Raw genomic sequence first — 24937 nt, 5'->3', positions numbered from 1 at the left:
ACAACCACTTTATCTATTAGCTACATATGTGTATATACACATACATCTATATACATAAATAATGTACATACAGTAATATTTTTAACTACCAGATACAAGTTCTAATTATAAATGAAGCTACTTATATACACATGCACACAATAATAACATTGTACATTGCTTTACCCATACCAAATATACCATATCTTTTCAGTTATATTATTACATATTATTCACTGCGTTTTACAATTCTTACTGTTTTCAGTTGTAAACTCATTTATACATATATATATACAGTATATATACAAACACTGGGTGTTGCTCTGGCAGTAAGACAGAGACAAAAATGTCACAGAATAAATTGCCTTTTGTTAACTAAATAGACCAATAATGTCACATGAACACAAACAACCAATTAACCTAAATGTTTAATAAAAGAATGACGAGTCAGCGTTAAAGAAGCACGGACAATCACCTATGACGGAGCACATCAGCTGTTAAATCTATGTTTCAGCAGTGGCGCCTGTACACATTGTGCGTTTAATTTAACCGTTTTGCTGACTATTCATCTGTGTTTCTAAATGCTGTTACCACCCTCTGCTGTAAAACCTCAATATCTTCATTTTTACGTTGAGTAAAAATATACTTTGAGTTATGGAACTGATTAGAATTGTTTCTTGTTTTTATATTTATATATATATAATGAATCGGCAGCGCAGCTAGGGTGGCCATTTCCATAACACCAAAAAGGACACTTTTCAAAACTCAACAAAGCTCAGATAAAAACTAAAAAATAATATCAAAATGATCACATAGTATAACTTTGTTGTACTCACCAAAGATGTGAAGGTCTACTTTTTATATTTCTAGCCTTTCCTGGCTGCTTCCAAGAGTTTTTTGTTTGAGAGAAATGTCTGTGCACTCCAACATGAAGTTGACACAAATTTGCAGTTCTGCCTTGACACTTTCCACATCGAGACGATTTCTCTCATTTCTCCATGCTGTGGTCATCATTGAAAAGACACGTTCTGTATGTGCATTGCTGCATGGAATGGAGAAGATGTAGGTGCTGACTTTCCTCAGGTTCACCAGTGGGACATCTGCTTTGGAAAACAGCTTCAGATACCGCTCCTCACTGTGGCAACCTTCCATTTCTGGGGAGCTGAGAACAGCTTCCACCATGCTGTATTCCTCATAGAGTCCATCCATATCAATGTTTTTCAGTTTGCAGGCCTGAACTGCATCACTGTACTCTTCAAAAGACACAGCAGTTGTAAGGCTAAGCTTTGACATTTTGCTGTGAAAGCTGTTCTCAGAGAAGTCATACCTTTCACTCACATATTTCTTTGCTCTTTCATAGAACTGAATAAAATCAGCCTCACATTTATTTGCCTAATCAGGATTTAGCTGTTTAAGTCTGCTGTTTACAGCAAAGCCAAAAAAATGCTCCTTCAGCCTCCTCTTAAGTTTAACCTTTAAGTTCAGTCATCACTTTAAAAACAGAAGTTATGCTGAATGATTTGGCCTCAAGTGCCTCAATGCAGTCCGAGAACACCTTCAGAATGTGACTGAGGAAGAGGAGGTACATCTCGGACACTTCAGTGCGGTCCTCTGCAAAGCACTTCCATAAAATCTTTGGACATTCTTCATCACCCAGGCTCTGAAAACAGCTGGTCAGGAGCTTCCAGCACTTCAGCATTCGGTCGATGGACGGCAGCAGAGACAGCCACCTTGTGATGACGTGCTGCAGCAGGTTGCACTCATCCACCTCCACAAACTCACAAAACTCCCTCAGCTGCGCTGTTCTACTGGCTGAGATGCTAAAATGGCTACATTTTCAATATCCAGATCCAGGTTTCCAGCTGCATATCTTGTGGCATTGTGCAGAATGTGTGCTAAACAGTTTGCAGCAAGCACCTCGTTTTGAGCAACTTTTAGCTTCTGATAAACACTTGTGTTTTCCATAGTTAACGCTGGCGTTGTCTGCTGTATATGCTGACATTTTTTGCAAATCCAGACCAGACAGCTCAAGTTTTGCCAGCAGCTGATTTGTTATAGCTTCCGATGTCTCGTTGCCGTCACTGTAAAAATCAAGCAGAGCATGCTGCACGCCCTCCACAAAGTGAAAATATCTTAAGACAATAGGGAAACACTTGGTCGTACCTTTATTTGAGGCATCAGTCACCAGAGAATAGTGCAGTTCGTTTTCTTTTATGTAGTCCACATATTTTCTCATCCTGGGGAGATGTGGCTTCACAGAAAAAGGAAAAAAGTGAAGAGGTGCCCGTGCTTTGATTGTTGCTCTTGTGCTTGTCTGTGCTAGCATGTCGATCGAGGGCACCTTTACCTTTGCTGCTTACGTCCACATCACAACGACACAGCGTACAATATGCATGGCAGTCATCCTTCCTACTTTTGGAGATGAATCCATATTCCTTTGTCCATTCAGGATTAAATGTAGTTTTTCTTTTAGGCATTTTTGCAGACTGCAGGTGGACAGGGTGGCTTCACGTTGTCTGGCTGACCTGACGTCAACGACGTCCACATGGCTAATTTCATTACGTTCAGCACTGTTAACCAATCAAATGTCCTATATTTATTTTACGCCAATTTCATCCAATAAACTGCCACAAATACCTCTTAAGGGGAAGCATAATTGTATGTAGTGTTTTTTATTATTTATTGTTTGAGTTATTTTTGTTCAGGCACATTTACTTTACATTAGAGACCATATGAGATGGGAGAAAAAAAGATTATGTCAAAAGGAGGACAAATGGACGTCCGGCTTAAGGCTGCGCCGGAAGACGGACAGACCTTTTAAAAACCGGACGGTCCGTCTTAAAGCCGGACATATGGCCACCTTAAGCACAGCAGAAAATGAAAATAAAATGTGTGCTTACCTTTTATTTGTTTTATAACAGCCGTGGAAAATTTTATATAATGGAAACTTTTTTACATATTCCACAGCTGAGGCCTGCCATATCTTTCATGAACCTATGCTTCTCGCTACGCTAACTGCTACTATTAGCTATGCTAACTGCTGCTGCTAGCTACACTAACTGCTACTATTAGCTATGCTACCTGTGGTTACTTGCTACGCCAACTGCTACTACTAGCTACGCCAACTGCTGCTGTTAGCATAGCTAACTACTGCTACTAGCTATGCTAACTGCTGCTACTAGCTACGCTAACTGTTGCTACTAGCTACGCTAACTGCTACTACTAGCTACGCTAACTGCTGCTGTTAGCAACGCTAACTGCTGCTACTAGCTACTCCAACTGCTACTACTATCTACGCTAACTGCTGCTGCTAGCTATGCTAACTGCTTCTACTAGCTATGTTAACTGCTACTACTAGCTAAGCTAACTGCTGCTACTAGCTACGCTAACTGCTACTACTAGCAAAGCTAACTGCTGCTACTAGCTCCGTTAACTGCTGCTACTAGCTACGCTAACTGCTGCTACAAGCTACGCTAACTGCTGCTACTAGCTATGCTAACTGCTGCTGCTTTGTGGTTTCCACAGAAACAACCTTTACCTCAGGTTGAGCTTCACTTATTGGATTAAAAAAGCTCTTTAAATCAACTGCCTTTTTTTTTGCCATTTTCTACGTCTTCCAAACTGACACAGAAACTATTTTAGCCCAAAATCATAATTTAGTAGCTTGGGGGCGTGGCCTGACTTTCCCCTCTTTTCCTCACTCATGCTCTGTTTTTACATTCAGTTTTGTGTTTACAATGACAATTTCCAGTGATTTCAACTCAATAAAAGACACAGTTGTACAAATATAATACTTAAACATTTAATCAAAACACCAAAAAGCAAATTAGATGCTGAAAAAAAAAAAATGAGATACTGGATCCAATCAAATAAGTGCCGGTCAAAATCTGGGAGCAGCTGGATCTTGCTCCGGCAGGACCTGGCACGGATGAAGCTCTGGCTATACCCATACCAAAGATACCACATCTTTTCAATTATATTATTATATATTATTCTCTGCATTTTACAATTCTTACTGTGTATTATACACAGCTCAACGCTTCACTCCAGACATTAATCAGACTATAACCAAACATTAACCAGACATTAATCAGACATTACTGCCCTGGATCAACATGTTGCTCCTCAGCTTTTATATTTGTTTAAATCCTGTTTTTCATTTGTATATTTTTTAAAGTCGATCATTTTTTTTTAATCCGTTAAACTATTCCATATTTTAACATCTGCGGTTGATACAAATGTGTTTTTCAATGTAATTCTAACCCTAACTTTTTTTATATTTTAAACTAGAAAAGCACTCTGAGAGCGCAGACATCTGCCAAGTAGCTCATTTTCACCCACATTGGCCACTGTTACATCCGGAATTAATTATTCCAAATTAAATTATTCGGAACTACAGTGTTCTGCTTTGTGTTTACATAGAAAATCGGTTTATTGGGATTCATTCATTTCCGCTTTAGGTCTAGGGGTGTGAAAAAAATAAATTTCACGATATATCACGATTTTTTGGATGCCGATTTAAAAAAAAATTTTTTTTATTATTTTATTTTATTATTTTTTATTAAAAATAAATAAATTATACATATATAATTATTGCTATTAATCAATATTTCTGTGTATTTGTACAATATTTCAGTGGTCACAATGCTTTCAATGTGTTGCAATGGTTATTTGGTGCACTTTATTTTATGATGGTAGTGTGTAACACTGCATTTTCTTTTTTTAAAGTGAAAATGTGCAAAAACACTAATAATACATAATAAATAGGATGTTTTGAAGCAAATATTTTTGACTTAATTTGTCCTCAGAATGATAAATATCTTCTGACGAGCACATACAGCAACTTGATTTTTCATCTTTGTTTAATTTTCATATTAACTGGGTGTAATATCGCGATAACATCGTATCGTGACCCAAGTATCGTATTGTATTGCAACATCCTTGCCAATACTCACCCCTATTTAGGTCTGGGGGTAGGGAAGGTTCTGTGTGTGTGTGTGTGTTTATTTATAATAAGTTTGTGTGAATGTCCTCATGTTTATGCCTCCGTCCATCCACTCTTTTCATTATATCCATGTGTTTTGAGGCTCTTATTAAATAAGTATCGGCTGTAGTCCAGGCGGCTGTCCTGGTGATTTAAAAGTACAGCACACACTTCCCTACCACTACTACATTACCCATAAGCCACCACGCTTAAAGGAGCAGGCACATCCACGCTTAATGTGATTTGTACATGTGGTATTTTCTAATTTTTGGTAATTCAGAACATCACCAAAATGTAATCACCTGTTCCTAGTGCCATTATCAACATTTCCTGTCATCCAAATGTGTTCATAACCTCTCTAGTTATCTTATTAACAGACAGACAGACGGACAGATAAATGCAGGGCAAAACATAACCTTCCACACTTGGCGGAGGTTATTATATCATCTCTCTCTTTCTCAGAACTATTTTCTTATGTTATTTGGAGGTAAGTTGTTTTTGACTTTAAAAAGAACCTGAGCTGTTTTAAACTAAATCAGAACGTGAAGTTTAATAGTTTGTATGTATTTCCCTAAATCTCAATGCAGTATGTAAAATGGGGTTGTACTATAGTGTACAGTATACTATATATATTAATGCTTTCTGGCCTGGGGTGGAGCAGTGATTTTAACCCTGTAAAGCCCGATCCATTAAATAATTGACAGAAAATTTGAATTCTTTAAACTTGGATTCTTTATTGGTTCCTCTGAACAAAACAAACAAAAAAAATTTCAATTGCCATTTTCCATATATGGGTATCATATTTGATACATCAGGTCGCAATGCTCAAACATTTTTTTCCTGAACAAACAAAAACATAATAAAACACAAACATATCCAACAAATTTGTAATGCCAAACAAAAAGTGCAGTAATGAGAAGTCCACCAATGGAACTGGCTGGGTGGAAGTATAGAAAACATAACATTTCAGTTATTTTTACTCATTTTGCGGTTCACAACCTTTTTATTTTGCATGGTGGTAGGCTTGAAAAAGTTTCCGTCCTTGTTCAGGCAAAGATGTACTCTGCATTTCTGATACACGAGTAAAGTGGCCTGTGCAGTGCTCGCATCTTTGTCGGGTTTCCCATGTTGGGAAATGATCCAGGCCATCCTTTCCTCATCATCACAGCTATCTAGGTTTTCCTCTTCCTCATCATCACTGCTATCTAGGTTTTCCTCTTCCTCATCATCACTGCTATCTAGGTTTTCCTCTTCCTCATCATCACAGCTATCTAGGTTTTCTTTGCAGTAGGAGTCCATTCCTCTTCCTCCTCCTCATCATCATCTTCACCTATCTGCTCCATGTCACTTGAATTCTCATCCATAATCCTTTTCAGAGCATCTTTAACACTGTATTTATTTGCCATCTAAAAACACACGCACACAAAAACAGATTGTGAATTTTATTTGGTCAGTTTTTAGTGAAAAGCAATAAGCAAAAGGAAGTTACAAGCAATCGCACCATGGCAACACCAAACTCATCATCAATCATCATGATACATAAGTTACATATCTAGTTTTTTACTCTGAATGTACCAAATTATGTAATTTAAAAATAAAATGACTGTGTGGTGCTTGATGTTATATATATAATGCATGAAATACAATAAAATTGCAATTGGCTGATTTAGAGTTACATGACCTTATATACTGTATCTGCTATATCAAATTTGATGCGTCATTTTCAACACAGTTTTACTAAAACATAGATTATGAAATTTTAAGTATTTTCACATTGCATCAACTCAGGAACTGTTCCTATTGATGTTTCAGTAAAAATAATAATGTTTTTCTTACCTTAACCTTTTCAAACTTGGCAAAGTTCTTCTTCAAAAATCACCTGTGTCCAACTCCTGAGTCATGGCAATCTTGTGGTGTCACTGGAAGGTTCTCCAATGACTGAATGACACCCCCTGTTGGATTATCTGTGCACTGCATGTGTCTGATTGTATACCTCAGGTTTTTGGAAGAATAGCTGTAGTTTGTGAGTAAAGTCTAACCTTAGCAGAGCTGTGTTAAATATTATTAGACTTATACTTGTTCCATATAGACCCCAACCGATGCTGTTATACCGTACCGTTTAAGAAAACATAGCCATACTTTTGCCAAAGCGATGCACGGTCACATACATTTAAGTAAAAACTAAACCTTATGGTGAAGTAGAAAAGCTGAAGAAGCATTCCTCAACTCAAAGCAAGATGGAGAGTTCTTTATCGCAGTATTGGCGGGAACTCACATTTACTTTTGATACAAACAACAACTGTGTTTCCTGGGATTGGTTTTGGTGTGAATCAAGAAAATGTTCTTTGGTTATTCTGTTTTAAAACCAAATCAAAATAACAAATAAACAGTGTGATTGTTTGTTTTTACTGATTGAAAATCAAAACAGAAAAAAACAGGCATGCAGAGTTTTTCTGTTTTAAAAATAAATCCGTTTGTGTGATATTTGATATTTACGGGAAACTGCGGACCAGAGCTTCAAGTTTTAATCTCACCACACAGAAGGGTCACACAGGGGGGCGGACTTTTACTCCCTGCTGTTGGTGTTTGATTGTTTTTAGCTGTATTTTAAAAATGTTTTTGGGCCGTTTGATGAAGTGTCTGCTCACTGTTAGCTGCTGTCACTTTGCTTCTACCCAGGGACTACGCATGAAAACTACAATATTTGTATTCCCTGAAGAAAATGTCAGTGAGGATGTAGGCTGTGGCCCGCGTTGCACTGCATTAGTTTAGCATTAGCATCAGTTAGCGTTAGCATTATCTAGCATTACCATGAGTTAACAGAAGCTAGCATTAGCATGAGTTGGCATTAGCTAACATTAGCATTAACATAAGTTAGCATATTGGTTATTGGCCAAAAATCCATTATCGTGAATCCTTTGTTGACGCTGCTCAATTTCACTTTCTCACTCAAATGTGTTCATTACACAGTTTTATTTACTGCCACTACCAATGTGATCAGTTTGAACAGAAGAATACAATATATACAGACTTTAACAACAACCTTTACAGGAAAATATCCTATATAGTGTAGTGTGTGTGTAAGGACAGAACAATGTGCCTATATGCACAGTCGTACACAGATACTGTAAAGAATGTCATGAACAATAACATGAGCTTCCTTTAAAATCTCTATTTGGAAAATCTCATGTGTCTGTACAAACTGCAGAATTAGCGTAGCGTCAGTGTGTGTGTGCGTGTGTGTGTGTGGTCATCGGTCCAGCCAGCACAGGGACGGGTAACGCTCGCTCAGCGTCTTACGCAGCTGAACGCTCTGTGTCTTATCCCTGGTTTCCACCACACACTCCACCTGTCAACACACACACACACACACACACACACACACACACACACACACACACACACACACACACACACACACACACACACACACACACACACACACACACGTGCACGGGTCAAGTATTAGAATTAAGGCCTGACGTTCACCTTTGACCTCTTCACCTTATGGGTAGAAGTGTTTGGAACTAGTGAGAAGAAGAAATCAGCTCTTTAGAATCATCTTTGATTAGGATAAAATCCTCCTAAAAGTCATATCTTTGCAGATTTAAAATTCACATCATAGCCGACCAATCAGATTAAACATAATGTATCACATCATAGCCGACCAATCAGATTAAACGTATTGCATTACATCATAGACGACCAATCAGATTAAACATAATGTATCACATCATAGCCGACCAATCAGATTAAACGTATTGCATTACATCATAGACGACCAATCAGATTAAACATAATGTATCACATCATAGCCGACCAATCAGATTAAACGTATTGCATTACATCATAGACGACCAATCAGATTAAACATAATGTATCACATCATAGCCGACCAATCAGATTAAACGTAATGCATCACATCATAGGCGACCAATCAGATTAAACGTAATGCATCACATCATAGCCGACCAATCAGATTAAACGTAATGCATCACATCATAGCCGACCAATCAGAATAAACATAATGTATCACATCATAGCCAACCAATCAGATTAAACGCAATGCATTACATCATAGCCGACCAATCAGATTTAACGTAATGCATTACATCATAGCTGACCAATCAGATTAAACGTAATGTATCACATCATAGCCGACCAATCAGATTAAACGTAATGCATTACATCATAGTTGACCAATCAGATTAAACGTAATGCATGGCACCAAAACAGCATTGAATGGTTATTTTCTCAGTTTTAGAGTTCATAAATGTATCCATAATTAGAGTCTGAGAATTTGTTTTATTTTAAATTGAATTAATTGTTTGTTTGTTTTTTTTTTTAAAAAAACATTTGTACATTTTGACAATTTTTTTAATTTACTTTTTACTTGTACTTGAGTATTTTATGTATGATTTATTTTTACTTGAGTAGATATATCAGTACTCTTTACACGTCTGTGTAAACCTCTATTAAAAGTCGTCTGTGTGACATACAGTATATAATATACACAGGTGTGACTGGTGTGGTCAGCACCACAACGCTGTCATTTCCCCTCGTCTCCAAGATGTTAATGGACCAATCATTTTAATAGTGAGGGAGTTCTAAGGGCAACCGTCGACTCCCATTTAATTTATTAAATGAATTCATTATAAACCATGATAAAGCGATTCTCAACATTTGGCTCTTTTGTCTTTATTTTAATTATTTTTCCCCCAGAAAACCTCAAAGAGGAAAATTCTTAACCCTTTTTAACCTTTTCCTTTGACCAACTTTGTTTTCCCAAAGATCTGACACTTTTTTGTTTTTTCAGATTTTAGCTCATTTTGCTTTCGCTTTAGGCCCATTTCAGTCACTTTTCACTCTTTTCGTGCCACGTTTTTGCCATTTTTGGACCATTTCTTGCCACCTGTTACTCACTTTACTCATCACTGTTAACTTTTTGTTTTCCTTCTCTGAACGGCGGCTTCGTCAAATGTCTGGCTGTAATTGGCTGATCACCATTCAATCAATCTCACTGGATCAATACGTTTTCGACAATGAATCCAAGTAATGGGATTTTTTGCGTGTGTCGCAACCCCATCATCCCCCATGGGTGAGACACACCTGGACCTGAAAATGTCCTAAAATGTCCACCCTACCCCTGGCTTACAGTACATGATTTGCTCTGTTTTTTCCTGATACTTTAGATAGTAATGGTAAAGAAATCGTGTCCTACCCTTGCATTGAACAGCTCTGACTTGTCACTGTGTCGCCGATGGCAGACGTCCAACAACCTGGAGTGAAGAGAAAAAACAAACCATAGAATAAAAGTTGGACTTATTCTGCTTGAGGAGTGTTGGTGGGACCATCCGATACCTGACGTCCTCCCGGGACAGGAAGTCCAGTAGCTTGGCCATGTCTCCTGGCCACTCTGCCAGCTGCACGGAGAACTTACTGACCCGGTTGTCCAGAACCAGAGCTCGATCCATGCACTGCCTGACCAGCTCCAGCTCCATGTTGGCACTGCTGACCACCACAGCAACCCTGTAGAGCAGTCAGAGAGAAGCTCAGCACCTCTCGTAGGTTCATTCCATGTCATTTCAAAACATTTTCACCCATTTACATCCCACGCACTTCAGTCTCCAAAAATTCTGATTTTTTTTTTTACTAATTCTTTCTTAATAATTCAATTGACAAAAGATGTTTTATATCCCAGGAAAGAGTAACTTTTATACTATAAATTTAAACAGAAACCAGATGTTTTTTCTCACATTACCACATGCAGTTTTGGGCTAATGAAAATAGTAAAAAAACACACACTGACTTTGTGACTATTTAGAGGAGCTGACATGTCCACCAGATAGGATGTATAGCAGATTTGTTTCTATATTCTGAGAGAGTAGGTGGAGCTTTTTACTATACCACATTTACCTTTCCTATGTGATGGAGTTCCCGACGTATTGGAAGATGAAAATGGAAGAAAAATAAGCCTAAAATTGTCCATATCTCAAAAAGTATTAATCTGATCAAACTAAAAATGTACAGTGTGTCTATTAAATAATTAAGGAACAATTGGTAAAAAAAATCTGAATTTTTTATAGACCAATGTGCGTTGGCCAGTGAAATGACATAAACCCAACCTAGACTGTTAGCTCTAGGGTTAGCCTGAGCTCTAACTCAGGCTAAGTGCCATGAATCGTCTCACTTTAAAGCAGAGATGGAGCTATTATCACAGAGAGACCACAACAATGTCATTTTATCTGATCTGACGGTCACATGATCAACGTTCATGTCAGCATTTACAGTAAACCAGGGGTGGTAAACTCATTTTAGTTCAAGGGCCAAATACGGAGCAGTTTGATCTCAAGTGGGCCACAGATTTTATGCAGGAAAATATTGGATTTATAATATTATATAGTTTACACTTCTACATACAGTATACTGTACATAAAATATAAAATATGTAAGAAACCGACAATATCCAATCAAAAAGTGATAGATATCAGTCCAGCAGGATCTTCACTTGAAATAAGGGAAATATTTTGTAATAATTTGATGAAAATTGAAGGATTTTGTAAGAATTTTGAATTTTTTCAACAGCTTAATATTAGAAATGACTGCAGTCATGTGATATAAGCACCAGGAGTGTTGCATCTCATTTACACCATGATTCATGTTTTATCTGTCATTTTTATTTTCTCCTGTGAGCCAAATTGGATGCTCTTAATGGGTTTGACACAAGTGATTTAGAACAATGAGAGCATTAACACAGGAAACAACAAAGGCTTGTGTCTGATTTTTTTGTCGCTTTGTTTATCATTTTTGTTTCTTAGGGGTTTTTTTTTTCTGGTATTTTATGTGTGTTGAGTATTTTTGTTGTTGTTTTGTCTGTTTTTCTGTTAGTTTTGTGAAAATGTTTTTGTGTTTTGGGGGTATTTTGTGTATTTTGTTGTCTGTTTGACCTAAAACTTTTTTGACCGCTTGCACAAAGGTTGAGTGTGTGCATGCATTATTTTGGATTTATTTGGTGTTGCAAAACGTTTTATTTTATTCTAGCTTGGACAGCACATTCTTGTTTACCCAGAAATTAAACCTATTCAGCTTTTGACCTCAGTGTGAGGGGGCGCTAGTGTACCAATCTGTTCTTTTACTTTTTTTTTTTACTTTGTCTGCACATGGTGTCAGAGGTCAACACTACAGGAAGTGCAATCTGTTTTAGACAGCAATGCATGTTTTGTTATTGCAATTAAATACATAAATTTATTTTATTGCATAATTGTGACCATCACCAGCCCTCCCTAAGGAAGGGTAAGAAACATTTTATTAAAGGGAGAATAAAAAAGAGAGGGCAGTGTTACACCTAGGTGACGGGGTGGGGGGGAGGTGGAGGGGGAAGAGAGCAGGGAGGAGCGATTCAAGGAAGAGAAATGGAAGGGAAGGGAAATGGAAGGGTGGGGAAGAGTTGATTACTGTAAAGTGAGATGTGAAGTTGTAGACGTGAGGCTTAACTATAATGGTGGTGGCTGTGGGCAGAGGGAAGGAGTGAGTGGTAATACCTGAAAATCAACGTGTCTAAAGTTAAGCCCACTACAAGTTTTATCCCACAGTCCAAGGCATGCTAGTGCATCATAGACCGATGTATGTGCAAGAAACTGCCACTGCAAACCCAAGACCTGCCCTGGACCCAATGATGCAGCCAGGCTAGCAGAAAGAGCAGGGGCCAAGGAGCCCAGGCAACCCTCCCACGGCCAAGCAGCCCTCCAGATGCCCCAAAACACCAAGTCAAGAGGCAGCCACTGCCCCCCACATACACACCCGAGAAAGCACCAAGGAGCCAAGGACACAGCGCACCCCACCACCGACCCCAACCCGAAGGCCCCCCACCGATATCCACCCCACTACCCCCACACCCAATCCCCCGAGGGGAGGGCCCAGAGAGCCCCCCGCCTGAGACCCCAGCTGAGGGGCCAAGACCCACGCCCAGAAGACGGCCAGAGCCGTGCCGAACGGGCAGCCGGCGGGCACCCGCCCGCGGGCCCAGAGCCAGCAGGGACCGGACCCCAGGCCAGAAGGACCCGGAACTGAAGCAGCACCGGGAACAACCCGCCCAAGGACAAAGACCACACCCTCAGCCACCCTGGGCAACAAGGGGACACTGCACCGCCAGCTCCCAGGTGCACCGACCCAGCCCCCCAGAGCGCCCCAGGTCACCTCTTTTTTTGACACCGCCAGCGCTATGCGACTTAGTTATTGCTGTAGTGCCCCAACTCCGCTACAGACGCCAGCACCCCCCAGCGCGCCCACCTCCACACTGGAGAGGCAGGCCACCCCGGGCCCGCACACATCGAGGACAGCCCCCAAGGCAACCAGGAGACGAGACAAGCACCAAGCCCCACCCATAGGGAAGAGGCACCCCCACGCCCCGCCGGGCCGACACCGCCCGGAGAGACCCCGCGATGAGAGCCTCCCAATTTTAATCGTGTCGTGGTTCTTCCGGGTTAGTTTTTTTATCTCAAATCTCACTCATTGGGTGTGAGACACGTATTTTAACAACCTGTGATGGAGTATGTGCATGTGCATGGCTGTGTATGTGAGGGAGAACCCACGGAGGAGATGGAGAGATGTTTTCTTGGAGTCATAATGTGCGTTTACTTTGGGAACGTACAAAATGAGTTGCCCATGTCTGCCCTAAAGCGTGCCTTGGATTCTAGCCATGAGACTATATTCATCTTTTCTAACTTACCTTTTGCCCTTTAGTTGTGGTATCTGTCCAGCCAGGATGGCAGCCAGGCCCATGGCTCCCACTGTGTCCACAGTGGAACGTTCAAACTCCTGAAACCGTAGCATCGCCACCAGAGAGTCTTCCTCACTACGAATCAGAAACATGTAAAATGTGCTCTTTTTAAAGTTTAATTTATACTGTGAAATTCCAGTAAATCCTACGTGTGAATTTTTTTTCATATGATGAATTTAAACATTGAATCCCATTTATGCTGCATCATTGTGTTGTCTGATGAAGCTGCATCAGAGCTATTTGAATTTTTATCAAGCTGAATCGTACAAAAGTGTACGGATTTTTTTTCTGTTTTTCTGACTTTTTTTTGTTTTATTTTTTTTTATTTATTTATTTTTTTTTATCTTAGAGGGCATTTGAAAGGAGCGACGCATTTATTTCTTTATTGTGAGCAAACATGGTCGACTTGTTTAATTTTAATTGTACTTTCAACTTGGTTTAAGATGCTATAGGATTTAGTTCTATCTTTAATCCATAATATTGATGGCATTAAAATGAGTCTATGGACTTAACGCAGGCACCTGAGGACTTAGTGGTTGTTCAGAAGGAAAGAACATTCAGATCTGTGGAACATAGCAACGTTTCTCCAGTATCAGTTTGACACATATGACATGTTCCATGGATAGAAAATGATGCATTTAAGGTGCATTCAAGGCTGTTGCGTAGTCACTCAAGAAACGATCAGGAAAGTGATGAAAATGCTGGATCCACACGATGTGCAGCTGAGGCACCAGAAGGATGGATGTTGATTTCCAAGTATCTTGATAATTTAGGAAAAAAAGTTTGCACGAAAAGCAGAAAAACCGAAAAATTTCATCATTCAGAAAAAACAGATTATTTTTTCAAGTGAATGCAAAACATTTCAGAAAAGGTTTTCACCAACTGTTATATATTTCTTAATGTTTCAGTTGTCTGTGAATGGCCCTGACACTGTGTTGCTTTAGTTACATGCCTGGTTTCACATAAACCTCAAGGTCAAAGGTCAAAGGGTGGACTGCCTTGTGAGAAATTGACAGTTGACCAAATCACGTGTGTGCACTCGTGTGTGTACCTATAGTTTCAGGAACAAACAGGCCTGAGAAAACTTTACTTTAAAAAATAAAACAACTCATCTGTCCTCGAACTTCTCAACAAAAGAACCGAGTACAAAAACCTTACAAAATAGTAATAATAAAAAAAAGAATTTTGCTGGAAATATCACGTGGAAGTCAATGAAACTTTAAAGGAAACAGCAAAGCGATGAGCTGACACCACTGAAGAAGACTGGCAGTTGTCAGTCAAAACATGTCAGGAGATCAAAGTGGATTTCCTGAGGAACAGTTGTCTGAATAAATTAAAACTTAACATATTAGTAGCTGGAGATGGATTTAAATTATATTAGTCTTTTTATTTAATGATATTGATTAATTCAAAAAACATGTAATTTTTAAAATATTAATAATTACATTTTTAAATTAATAATCTTAGTATATTAGCATGTTTGAACGACTGAGGAATGTTTTTAGCGTGGCTTAGTTTAGCACTATTTCTTTACAAATTCTTTATAATTATACTTTCTTCACAGATAGATATATTTCTTTTTTATTATTATTTATTTTGTCTCTATCATGTTCTTTTGCTTTTATCTTTCTCCTCATTTCATGGAAGATGATTTTTATTTCCTATAAAATGTCAATCAACTTTCAACATCACACTTTTCTTATTTTCTATCAAAAGTACAGATTTTATTTGTTGGATGATGGATGGTTGATTATGGATGATGGATGGATTAGATTCAGAAGCCTACCTGACAGAAATAACTTTGTCCACCAGTTTCTTTGCCAGCTGAAAGATGTTGACCCCCAGAGAACGTTCCGTTAGGTCTGACAGAGAAGCATCACATGATCTGTTAGAGCAGGAAGTGCTACAGGCTTTTTTTTAGCAGATATCCGCCCAAACGTGATAATACCTCCGTAAAGTTTCCTGTTGGGGTTCCTGTGCATGTCTTTAATGGGAGTGTCTGTTTTCAGAGACTGGAGCAGCAGAGGAAAGGTGTCTGGTTCGATTCCCTGTTGAGGAAAATCAGATGTTTTCAGGCTCTGACCTCTGAAGTTTACATTAAGGGTGTAAATAAACATTGATTCGGTGATGTATTGTGATCTAAAATATGTCAGTTATGTTTAAAAAAAAAAAAAACGCATTTAATTGCGCTAACATTTGCATAGCACGTAAACCCCCAGCCACTAGGTGTCAGTGAACGCACCATCAGACCTTGTTAAACCAACTCACTCCTTAATTCATTTTTGCTGAATGTTTATTGCACTATATTTTCATAAAACATACTGGACACTTTGATGAATGCATGTGGTTACTTTATTATTATTATTATTATTATTATTATTATTATTATTATTATTATTATTATAATAATAATAATAATAATAATAATAATGTAATTTGACAGTTTGATAAACATACCACTTGTTTTTGATGTTTGTACTCGAATTACAGTTAGTCACTATTTACTTGTTCTTGCATGTTAAAATTTATAAATTGTATTTCATACCATTTTGTACTTGTAAAGGTAACAGTTGTAATTATTGATATTGTGATGTGTTTTGTACTGTTTAGTATCAGGATATATCAAATCGTGACATGAAATCGTGAATCGTATCATCAGATTCATGGAAATGCACACGCCTAGTTTCCATGGTGATAAAACATGGTTTGCACCTTTTGATTCATCATAAACTATAGTGGCATTAATCAATAGTGAGTATTATATTTTTAGAACCCAAACAGTTATTTTGGCACAGGGCCATTCCAATATCAGCTATGAAAGCTCCTTTCCAATAACTTAACAACGCCTAAAAGATTTTTTTTTTTTTTGCACAACTTTAAATTCATTTTCAGGATAAGATTTCTAACATTTTAAAAAGCTCTTTATAGACTTGTAAACTTTGTGTTAGTGTGTTTGAGTGCAATTACAGTCAATAAGTGGAGCCTGTACTACAAAGCTGGATAAGTGTATATCCTGATATCTCTCCATTAGCTTCTCCTAACCAAACATTCTCTGTCAGAGAGAAGCTGTACTATGAAGCAAGATATAAACACGATCACTAACCCAGGTGATTTCAGCCTGGCTACGTGCACGCTTCTGTGACAGGGGGAGGATTTAGCAGCGTCAGACCAATCACAATCACAGAGAAACTGTGTAGAGCAACTTATGTCACAATAGATTAATATTTCTATAAAATATGAAGAATTTAAATCCATAATTCAGACCAAAAACAACACTGTTGGTGCAGAAAAGGCAGCAAGGAATGAATACAGGGATTGGTGAGTGTTAATGATTAAATTAGTGAGATATTACTAATTCATGGGAAAATAAACAGACTCTCTGATCATTTCACTTTCACTTTGACCTCGTCCGTGGCTCTAATGCAGTGTTCATGCAGCTTAGTCTACATCATAAGGTAGACAATATTTGTATTTTAATATAGCCTGTATTATCTTACAAAACTGGAGCTCTCAGCGCCATTACAGAATAAATGAATGAATGAATGCCACCATTTTGTCGGGTCACACCTGATACGACTACGACGAGCACAGTTACATAAATTATTACTTATCATCTTTTGATAGAACTTGTAATTATAATTCACTCGATGAATTTCACTGCCTGCTGAAGCGAGGAGCTGTGCTCCTTTTTCTCCTCTCACAAACATAAACCACCAGTGAAAAAAGTCGGTGTGATTAGCGGCTAATGCTATCCTAGCTCAGTGCTACAGAGAGAACTTTTACCTGCTACTACCATCTCCTCACTGATTCTCCTCCACGCCAAATCCTTCCTAGTCTGGTCCTGGTTATAAAGGCCATGTCATACAACTCCAGGTGGTCACACACAGCTTCTACTCCATGGTGGAATGGGTGAACAGACCAGTGTCTGTGTTGACGGCATGACATCATCGTCAACAAAGACTCTGATTGGCTTTCGTCATGCGAAACAGTCGCAGAAGTTCAATATTTTCAACTCATGCGAATATGACAAAAAATTGAAAGCGCTCTCACACGGCGACGCTCTTGACCGCACGGCTGCACAGGAAAGATTTCGCATCTGGGGCGCATTTATCCATTGGCTTTGTATGTAATCTGGACGTACGAACATTTTGTGACGCATCCAGCATGAACCAGAACAAAGAGGTCAGAGCACATTAGTCCAGTTTTAAAGTCTTTACACTGGCTCCCAGTCAGCCTCAGAATAGACTGTAAAGTTCTGCTGCTGGTTATAAATCTGTGAATGGGTTTGGTCCAGAATACATCAGTGAGATGTTAGTCAGGTATGAACCCAGCAGGTCTCTGAGATCTATGGACACAGGTCAGATAGTGGAGCCCAGAGCTCACAGTAAACATGGTGATGCTGCTTTTAGTTGTTATGCTGCAAAGAAGTGGAACAAACTGCAGCAGAGCTGAAGTCAGCATCACATGTGAACATTTTTAAATCAAAGTTAAAGGCACTTTTTTTCTCTACTGCATATGATTGAGAGAGAGATTGATGGTCATGTTGTTTATGTAATGTATTTGTTGATGATTTAATTTTTTTTTTTTTTTTTTGTCGCTGACTTTTATGTTCTTTTAGATTTTAAGCTGTTGAATGTTTTCTGTTGCACTTTTTGATCATGTAAAGCACATTGAGTTGCCTTGTGTATGAAATGTGCTATACAAAATAAATTTGCCTGGCCTTAGTTACATGCTACCAGTGTGAGCGCTACAATTGGTGCTGTGGTGTTATGATGCGCTTTGTATGTGAGTGACGTCATCAGTGTGCGTCCGGTGGTTACCGGCAGTGTTGTAAATGAAAATAAACGGAGGCGTCCGTCCTGGCGCTCCAAGAGTACAAGTCGTGTGTTCTTGTCTACCACAGCAAGTTATAGCCCCTATAACTCGGACGTCACATTGGTGGCAGCGGTAACTGGAAAGTGTGCTGGCTTTGACTGTTTATTTGGTGGACAATTACTGGACTTTCTAGTTGGATTTTTTCTTCTGGCTAGCAGTGCTCGTGTTTTCCCGGGTAACAGCATGTTTTCGACGCAGAAGCCCGGAACTGTGGACTGTGACATGGATGAGGATTATTCCAAACCTGCTGCTTCATGGGCTGCTGACGTGAGTGGTGTTAAAGTGAAGCTCCCGCCGCCATTTCGTGGGGACGGCCAGAAGCCATTTAGAATGTGGATTAAGCAGTTTGAAGCCGCAGTGCACGCCCAGATGGGACGTGCAGGCCGCAGAGTTTTTCATGCTTATTTGGTGAATCTTCTGCCGACTAGACTGGATGGAGCAACTTTTCTTTTGTGGGATAGCTTTCCCCCAGATGTACAGTGTGACTGAACGGATAAAAGAGAAATTGAAGGAGGCATTTGGACAGAAGCAGTTCCTGTTATACTTTCAGACGTGTGTATCTACAAGACCTCGACAGGTGGATGAAAGTTTGGAAGTTTATGCTGCTGACATCTCCAGGCTTGTGGCAGAGGCATTTCCAAACTATGACAAAGCTGCGCTGGATGGTGAGAAATTCAGACGGTTTTCTTGCTGGACTTGATCCTGCTCTCCAAGCTAAATGCCATGAGTAGGGAGCGACTGACATGGAGGAGGCACTGATAATAGCAAGTCGTTGAGAGTGGGCCAGGCTGTCCCTGAAAGCGACCGTAACTGCTGCACCTTTTTCTCCACCTCATGTTGCTGTGGTGTCCTCTTTCGATGGTGTTATGTGCGCCAAATCTGATGTTGCAGAGAAGATCTTCAATGCTGTGGAACGACTCACATCCAGGATGGACAGCTTACAGACGGAGGTGAGAAGCCTGAAGGCACAGCAATGTGAGGATGAGCGTGGTGGTCGTGGTCCATCCTCCCTGGGTGACCCATGGGCACGCAGGGATTGGCGGCCTGTCTGTCACTGTGACTGTGGCAGAGTTGGTTGCAGGTCTGTCGACAGAGATTTCCAGAGGGATGATCAGCTGAGGGGCTGTTCTCCACAACGCGGATATCGGAGTGGATACAGGACCAGCGATTGGTCGCCTCAGGAGCGGATACACCGGGATGCAGCCGCAGGCTTCTCGCCACGACGGACGGAGGATCGAAGCAATGGAGTACCCCTTCCTTCCGAGACACGACAGCAGAGACGGGAGGTGAGGTTCTCGTCTCCTTCTCGGCACACTCCATCTCTTTCCCCACGCCGGCTGGAGAGGGGAACCTTCCAGTAGCTGGCATTGAGACCCGGATACCAGCTTCATCACCACAGGGTCGACGTGGGGGTTCAACTGCTTCGGCTCCTGACCCAGTGATGGACTCGTGTATGGTGAGCGAGTCCAAGTTTACAGCATACATTAAAAGGTTGGTGGAAGATATGGATGTTACTATGCTGATCAACTCTGGTTCTACTGTTTCATTGATTTCTGAGGAATTTAAGATGTCTGTCCCATCCTTACGTAAACGTGTGTTACAGACTCAGTACACATTTGGTCGGGCCGTAAATGGAAATTTATTGGACACCTTGGGCACTGTGACTCTCCCTATACAGTTAGGAGGAAAATGTTATGAGCAGGTTGTTCATGTTGTGCGGGGATCCACGCAGACTGTCCTGTTAGGCTTTGACTTTTTGCTACAAACTCAAGCTATTTTAGATGTGGGTCGGGGCTTTCTCCGCCTCAGTGACACTGATGTTTCTCTTATGTTGCCTGTGGACTTCATTCCTATGTGTTGTAACATTTCTGTGTCTACTGATGTTACCATTCCACCTTTCAGTGAGATGATTGTACCTGTCCAGGTAGATTCTTCTAAACATGTTGGGCCCCCCATTGCTTCTTACTTGGGCTATGTGGAGCCTGAGCTTCGGGATCGCATGGGTTTGGTGGTTGCACGTACTGTGGCGCCGGTTACTAATGGGCACACTGTCGCGCGGCTATTGAATCCTACTGACCATGAACTGGCTCTACACCCTGGCTCACATTTGGGGGTTTTACACCATGTTAACGAGTGTGACATATTTAATTCCACGGAGCTTGTTGGTTCTCAACGGTTAGCGGATTCTCTGCCAGATTTATCTGAATGTGCTGCAACGGATGTGCAGAGGCAGCAACTGCAGGCTTTGCTGGAGATGCATCGGGGTGTGTTCCTTCCTGGTAGAAATCACACATTTAAGACTGATATGATCAAGCATCACATCAACACAGGTGACAACCAGCCAGTTAAATGACCAGCTTATCGGACCTCTCCAGAAAAGAGGAAGGAGATTGAGAGGCAGGTCCAGTGTCTTCTGGAGGATGGTGTCATTGAGGAGAGCTGTAGTCCTTAGTCTTCTCCTGTGGTACTAGTGAAAAAAACAACAACACGGTTCTGTGTGGACTACAGGGTCCTGAATGCAGTGACAATTAAAGACTCTCATCTGCTGCCGCGGGTGGACGACACGTTGGACGCCCTGGCAGGGACCGCCTGGTTCAGCACACTAGACTTCTCTGATGGTTACTGGCAGGTGGAAGTGGCGGAGCAGGATCGCATCAAGACTGCATTTACCACTGGCCATGGCCTTTACCAATTTAGGTCCATGCCCATGGGTCTCACCAACGCACCAGCGACATTCCAGCGGGTCATGGAGCTGGTATTGAAGGGGCTGCCATGGCACATCTGCATGGTTTATCTCGACGACATACTGGTGTACAGCAAAACATTTGAAGATCATCTTGAGGCCGGATTGGGAAAGCTGGACAAAGACTGAATGCCAAGAAATGCCATCTCGCTTGCAACAGTGTTGTCTTCCTGGGTCATGTCATTTCGACTGAGGGGCTCCGTCCGGACCCCCGAAACACACTCAAGGTGAAGACCTGGCCGGTACCCCTGTCGGCTACAGAGGTGCGTGCGTTTCTGGGTCTCTGCTCCTATTATCGAAGATTTGTCAAGGGTTTTGCTCAACGTGCCGCTCCTCTTAGTCACCTCACGGGGAAGAATGTCCCATTCCAGTGGACAGGAGACTGCCAGATGGCATTTGAGTGCCTTAGAGACGCTCTCTGTGCTGAACCGGTCGTCTGTCATCCTGACTTTGCTACGCCTTTCAAACTGTACCTCGATGCGTCTCAAGTAGCAGTTGGTGCTGTGTTGGCGCAAGACTCTGACAGTCAGGAGAAGGTGGTGGGCTACGCTAGTCAATCTCTCACAGCGACTGAACGCCGGTGGTCCACATTTGATAGAGAGCTGTGGGCGATTGTGTGGGCTGTCCGAAATTTTAGGCATTATTTGGGACTTCATCAGTTCACTATTGTTACGGATCATCAGCCATTATTGGGTCTTTGGAAACTCGTCATTGACAATGACAGGATGGGGCGTAGAAGTCGCTGGGCCCTGGAGCTGGACCCTTATGATTGGGTGATTGTGCACAAAAAAGGGGCCTAACATACCAATGCTGATGCTCTGTCACGCAGACCTGGTGTCAGTAAGTGGGCGCTGGACGATGGTGCCTCCACCACTCTCATAAGCACCGGCACACAAACCTTGGACAGTGATTCAATCATTGTGTGTTCGGTTGAGCCCTCCCAACCAGCTTCTGCCTCAGCATTGGATTCAACACCTTCTTCTGGCAGCGGTGCTGCTGATCAAAATCAGGTTTTGATCTATACCCTGTCACATGATGGCTCCAGTGTGAGAGAACTCCAACAACAAGATGCTGATATTGGCCAAGTTTTGGCCTGGCTGGAAGAGGATCGGAGACCTCCTCGGTGGGGGCTGAGAAGTGCTAGCCGGGGCTTGAAGAAGCTGTGGCACGAGTTTCCTCGGTTGAAGTTGGTTGATGGTCTTCTGTGCAGAGCTGTTTGTTTTTCCGAGGCTGGCCTGGCCACCCAGGTGGTGGTTCTTTCCATCTTGGTCCCAGAGGTCTTGCAACATCTTCTTGGCACCCCTCTCACAGCTCACCTTGCCCATGAACGTGTTTTAGCACGCGCAAGAGCTGTGTGTTATTGGCCCTACATGCACACGGACATACTTACTTGGTGTGAACAGTGTTACGCCTGTCAGAGGAGGAAGTCCCCGGTGCCCCATCATCAAGCCTCCATGAGGACTTCGCAGTCAGAGAGACCATTCCAGTGTGTTGCTGCTGACATCCTGGAATTGCCTGTGACGTCCAGTGGGAACCGCTATGTTTTGTTTGTCAAGGACTATTTCACTAAAGTTGTCAATCTTTACGCTATTCCAGATCAGAAAGCCACCACTGTCGCTGAGTGTCTCTTTAAGGATTATGTCCTGAAGCATGGGGTTATGGAAACACTACACACTGACATGGGCAGACAATTCGAGGTCGTGAAACATTTATGTTGCAAGTTGGGCATGAAGAAGACACACACCACGCCTTACCATCCAAAGTCTGATGGGATGGTGGAGAGGTTTATTAGGACCCTAACTGATCGGCTTGCTAAGACTCTCCTGTCATGTGAGGGGGAGTGGGACTGTTTCCTGTCGGAGGTGGCTTTTGCCTAGAACACCAGTGTGCACTCGAGTACTGGGTTCACACTTTATTTTCTCACACATGGCAGGGAGGCCCGTACTCCAGTGGATGTGTTGCTGGGTCCTTCTGGGTGGCTCTATGCGGGGCCTGTGTCTCTGGAGGGTTTTGTGGAGTCCCTCCTTGGGCGCTTGGAGACAGCGTTTGGTCTAACACGGGAAAATAACTTTGGAGCAAGCTTAAAACAGAAAGATTTGTATGACAGCAGGATGAGGCACGAGCCCTATGAGGTGGGGGACCTGGTATGGCTCAACGACCCCACGGAGAGCCGTCGCAAACTGGCTCCTCATTGGAAGGGTCCATACTTGGTACAGGCTCGTTTGGACACAGATGACATGGTGGGGGTCACGTATCAAATAAATAGTCCTTTTGCTGAGGACCCCCCACACCAGACAGTTCATTATAATAGACTGCGCCGTTATGGCCTGCCGGCTGCCGTGCCTGTGGCTGGTCGTGCCCCTTCCATGTCTCCTGTGCAGCAAGAGTTGGCTACCCCCCACGGCTGCCCGGGTGCTTTTCCTTTGCCTAGCTCGGCTGGGGGGGATAGCATGGGACCAGTTAATGCTTCACCTGGTTCATCTGTGCCTGGCCTAGTCCTGGGTACGGTCTCCCGGGCTGGGATAGCTCTTGGAAACTCTTGGAATAGTTTTGTATGTTTTATTTTATTATCATGTGGTTTTTTCAGGCTAGTTTTGTGTCATGTTCATGGTGCCTTGTTTTCTGCCTTGCCTTAGGATGTTGGTGTTTTGGTTGTGTACCCACTAATGTTTTTTGAAATGGGGACATTTCTTTTCCTGAGGGGGGACGCATGTGAGCGCTGCAATTGGTGCTGTGGTGTTATGATGCGCTTTGTATGTGAGTGACATCATCAGTGTGCGTCCGGTGGTTACCGGCAGTGTTGTAAATGAAAATAAACGGAGGCGTCCGTCCTGGCGCTCCAAGAGTACAAGTCGTGTGTTCTTGTCAACCACAGCAAGTTAGAGGCCCTATAACTCGGACGTTACACTAGCAATAAGAATAAAAGTTAAAAGTGAGCATTGACATAGTTATTGGTTATAGTTACTATTTGACTGATGTTAGCATCAAACCAACATGGTGTACATATACAGTACAGCTGCTGTGGAGGAGCTCTTGACTTACTATAACAGAGACGTGTGGGTTGAGATGTTTGATGGCGGCAGCAGTAGCAGCCAGTAGACCATACTGGCCTGCAGCAGGAACAACCACTGCATCCAGTTTGGGCACCTGTTCAAAGATTTCCATTCCCACAGTTCCCAGTCCTGCCAGGTACGCTGGACTCTCATCCCTGGCCAACAGCAAAAAGACAAGTAACAAAGTACAAATACTTCTTTACTGTACGTAAGTAGTTTTTTCTGGTATTTGTACTTTATTTGAGTATTAATTTGTTTTGGTGACTTTAAACTTTTACTCCTTCCTTTTTTAAACAAATATCTGTAATGTCTACTCCTTTTGATTTAAAAATGAGCTTTTTCCTTTTAAGACCTTCAAAGATGACGTCACGACTTAAAAAGACGTCAACCAACAACTGCGAAACTGGACAAGACCAAAAAGGGCACGTCTCCACTCCAGAAACCTGGAGAACATGATTCTCTGAAGACTAAATTAAACATTTTAGCAGTTTGAGCTTTTTTCTGTTAGGCAGGTCCTTTACTTT

At 41.5% G+C, this 24937-nt stretch overlaps 1 protein-coding gene across 1 annotated transcript in view; it reads right to left on the bottom strand.

Annotated features, from left to right (window-relative positions):
* Positions 1 to 8213: 8213 nt before the first annotated feature.
* The window catches only part of LOC114477295 (L-threonine ammonia-lyase-like), a 34244-nt gene continuing 17520 nt past the window's right edge, over positions 8214 to 24937 (bottom strand). Inside the window, exons 5-11 of the mRNA XM_028469555.1 lie at positions 24403 to 24568; positions 15691 to 15790; positions 15529 to 15604; positions 13692 to 13817; positions 10325 to 10492; positions 10185 to 10242; positions 8214 to 8312 (exon numbers count right to left, since the gene is read on the bottom strand). Of these exons, the coding sequence (XP_028325356.1) occupies positions 8214 to 8312; positions 10185 to 10242; positions 10325 to 10492; positions 13692 to 13817; positions 15529 to 15604; positions 15691 to 15790; positions 24403 to 24568 (793 nt within the window). The remainder of the gene's footprint in view (positions 8313 to 10184; positions 10243 to 10324; positions 10493 to 13691; positions 13818 to 15528; positions 15605 to 15690; positions 15791 to 24402; positions 24569 to 24937) is intronic.

The sequence above is a fragment of the Gouania willdenowi genome, chromosome 15 (assembly GCF_900634775.1).
Source record: "Gouania willdenowi chromosome 15, fGouWil2.1, whole genome shotgun sequence".
Classification (NCBI taxonomy): Eukaryota; Metazoa; Chordata; class Actinopteri; order Blenniiformes; family Gobiesocidae; genus Gouania; species Gouania willdenowi.
This window is presented reverse-complemented; position numbering and strand designations above follow the sequence as displayed.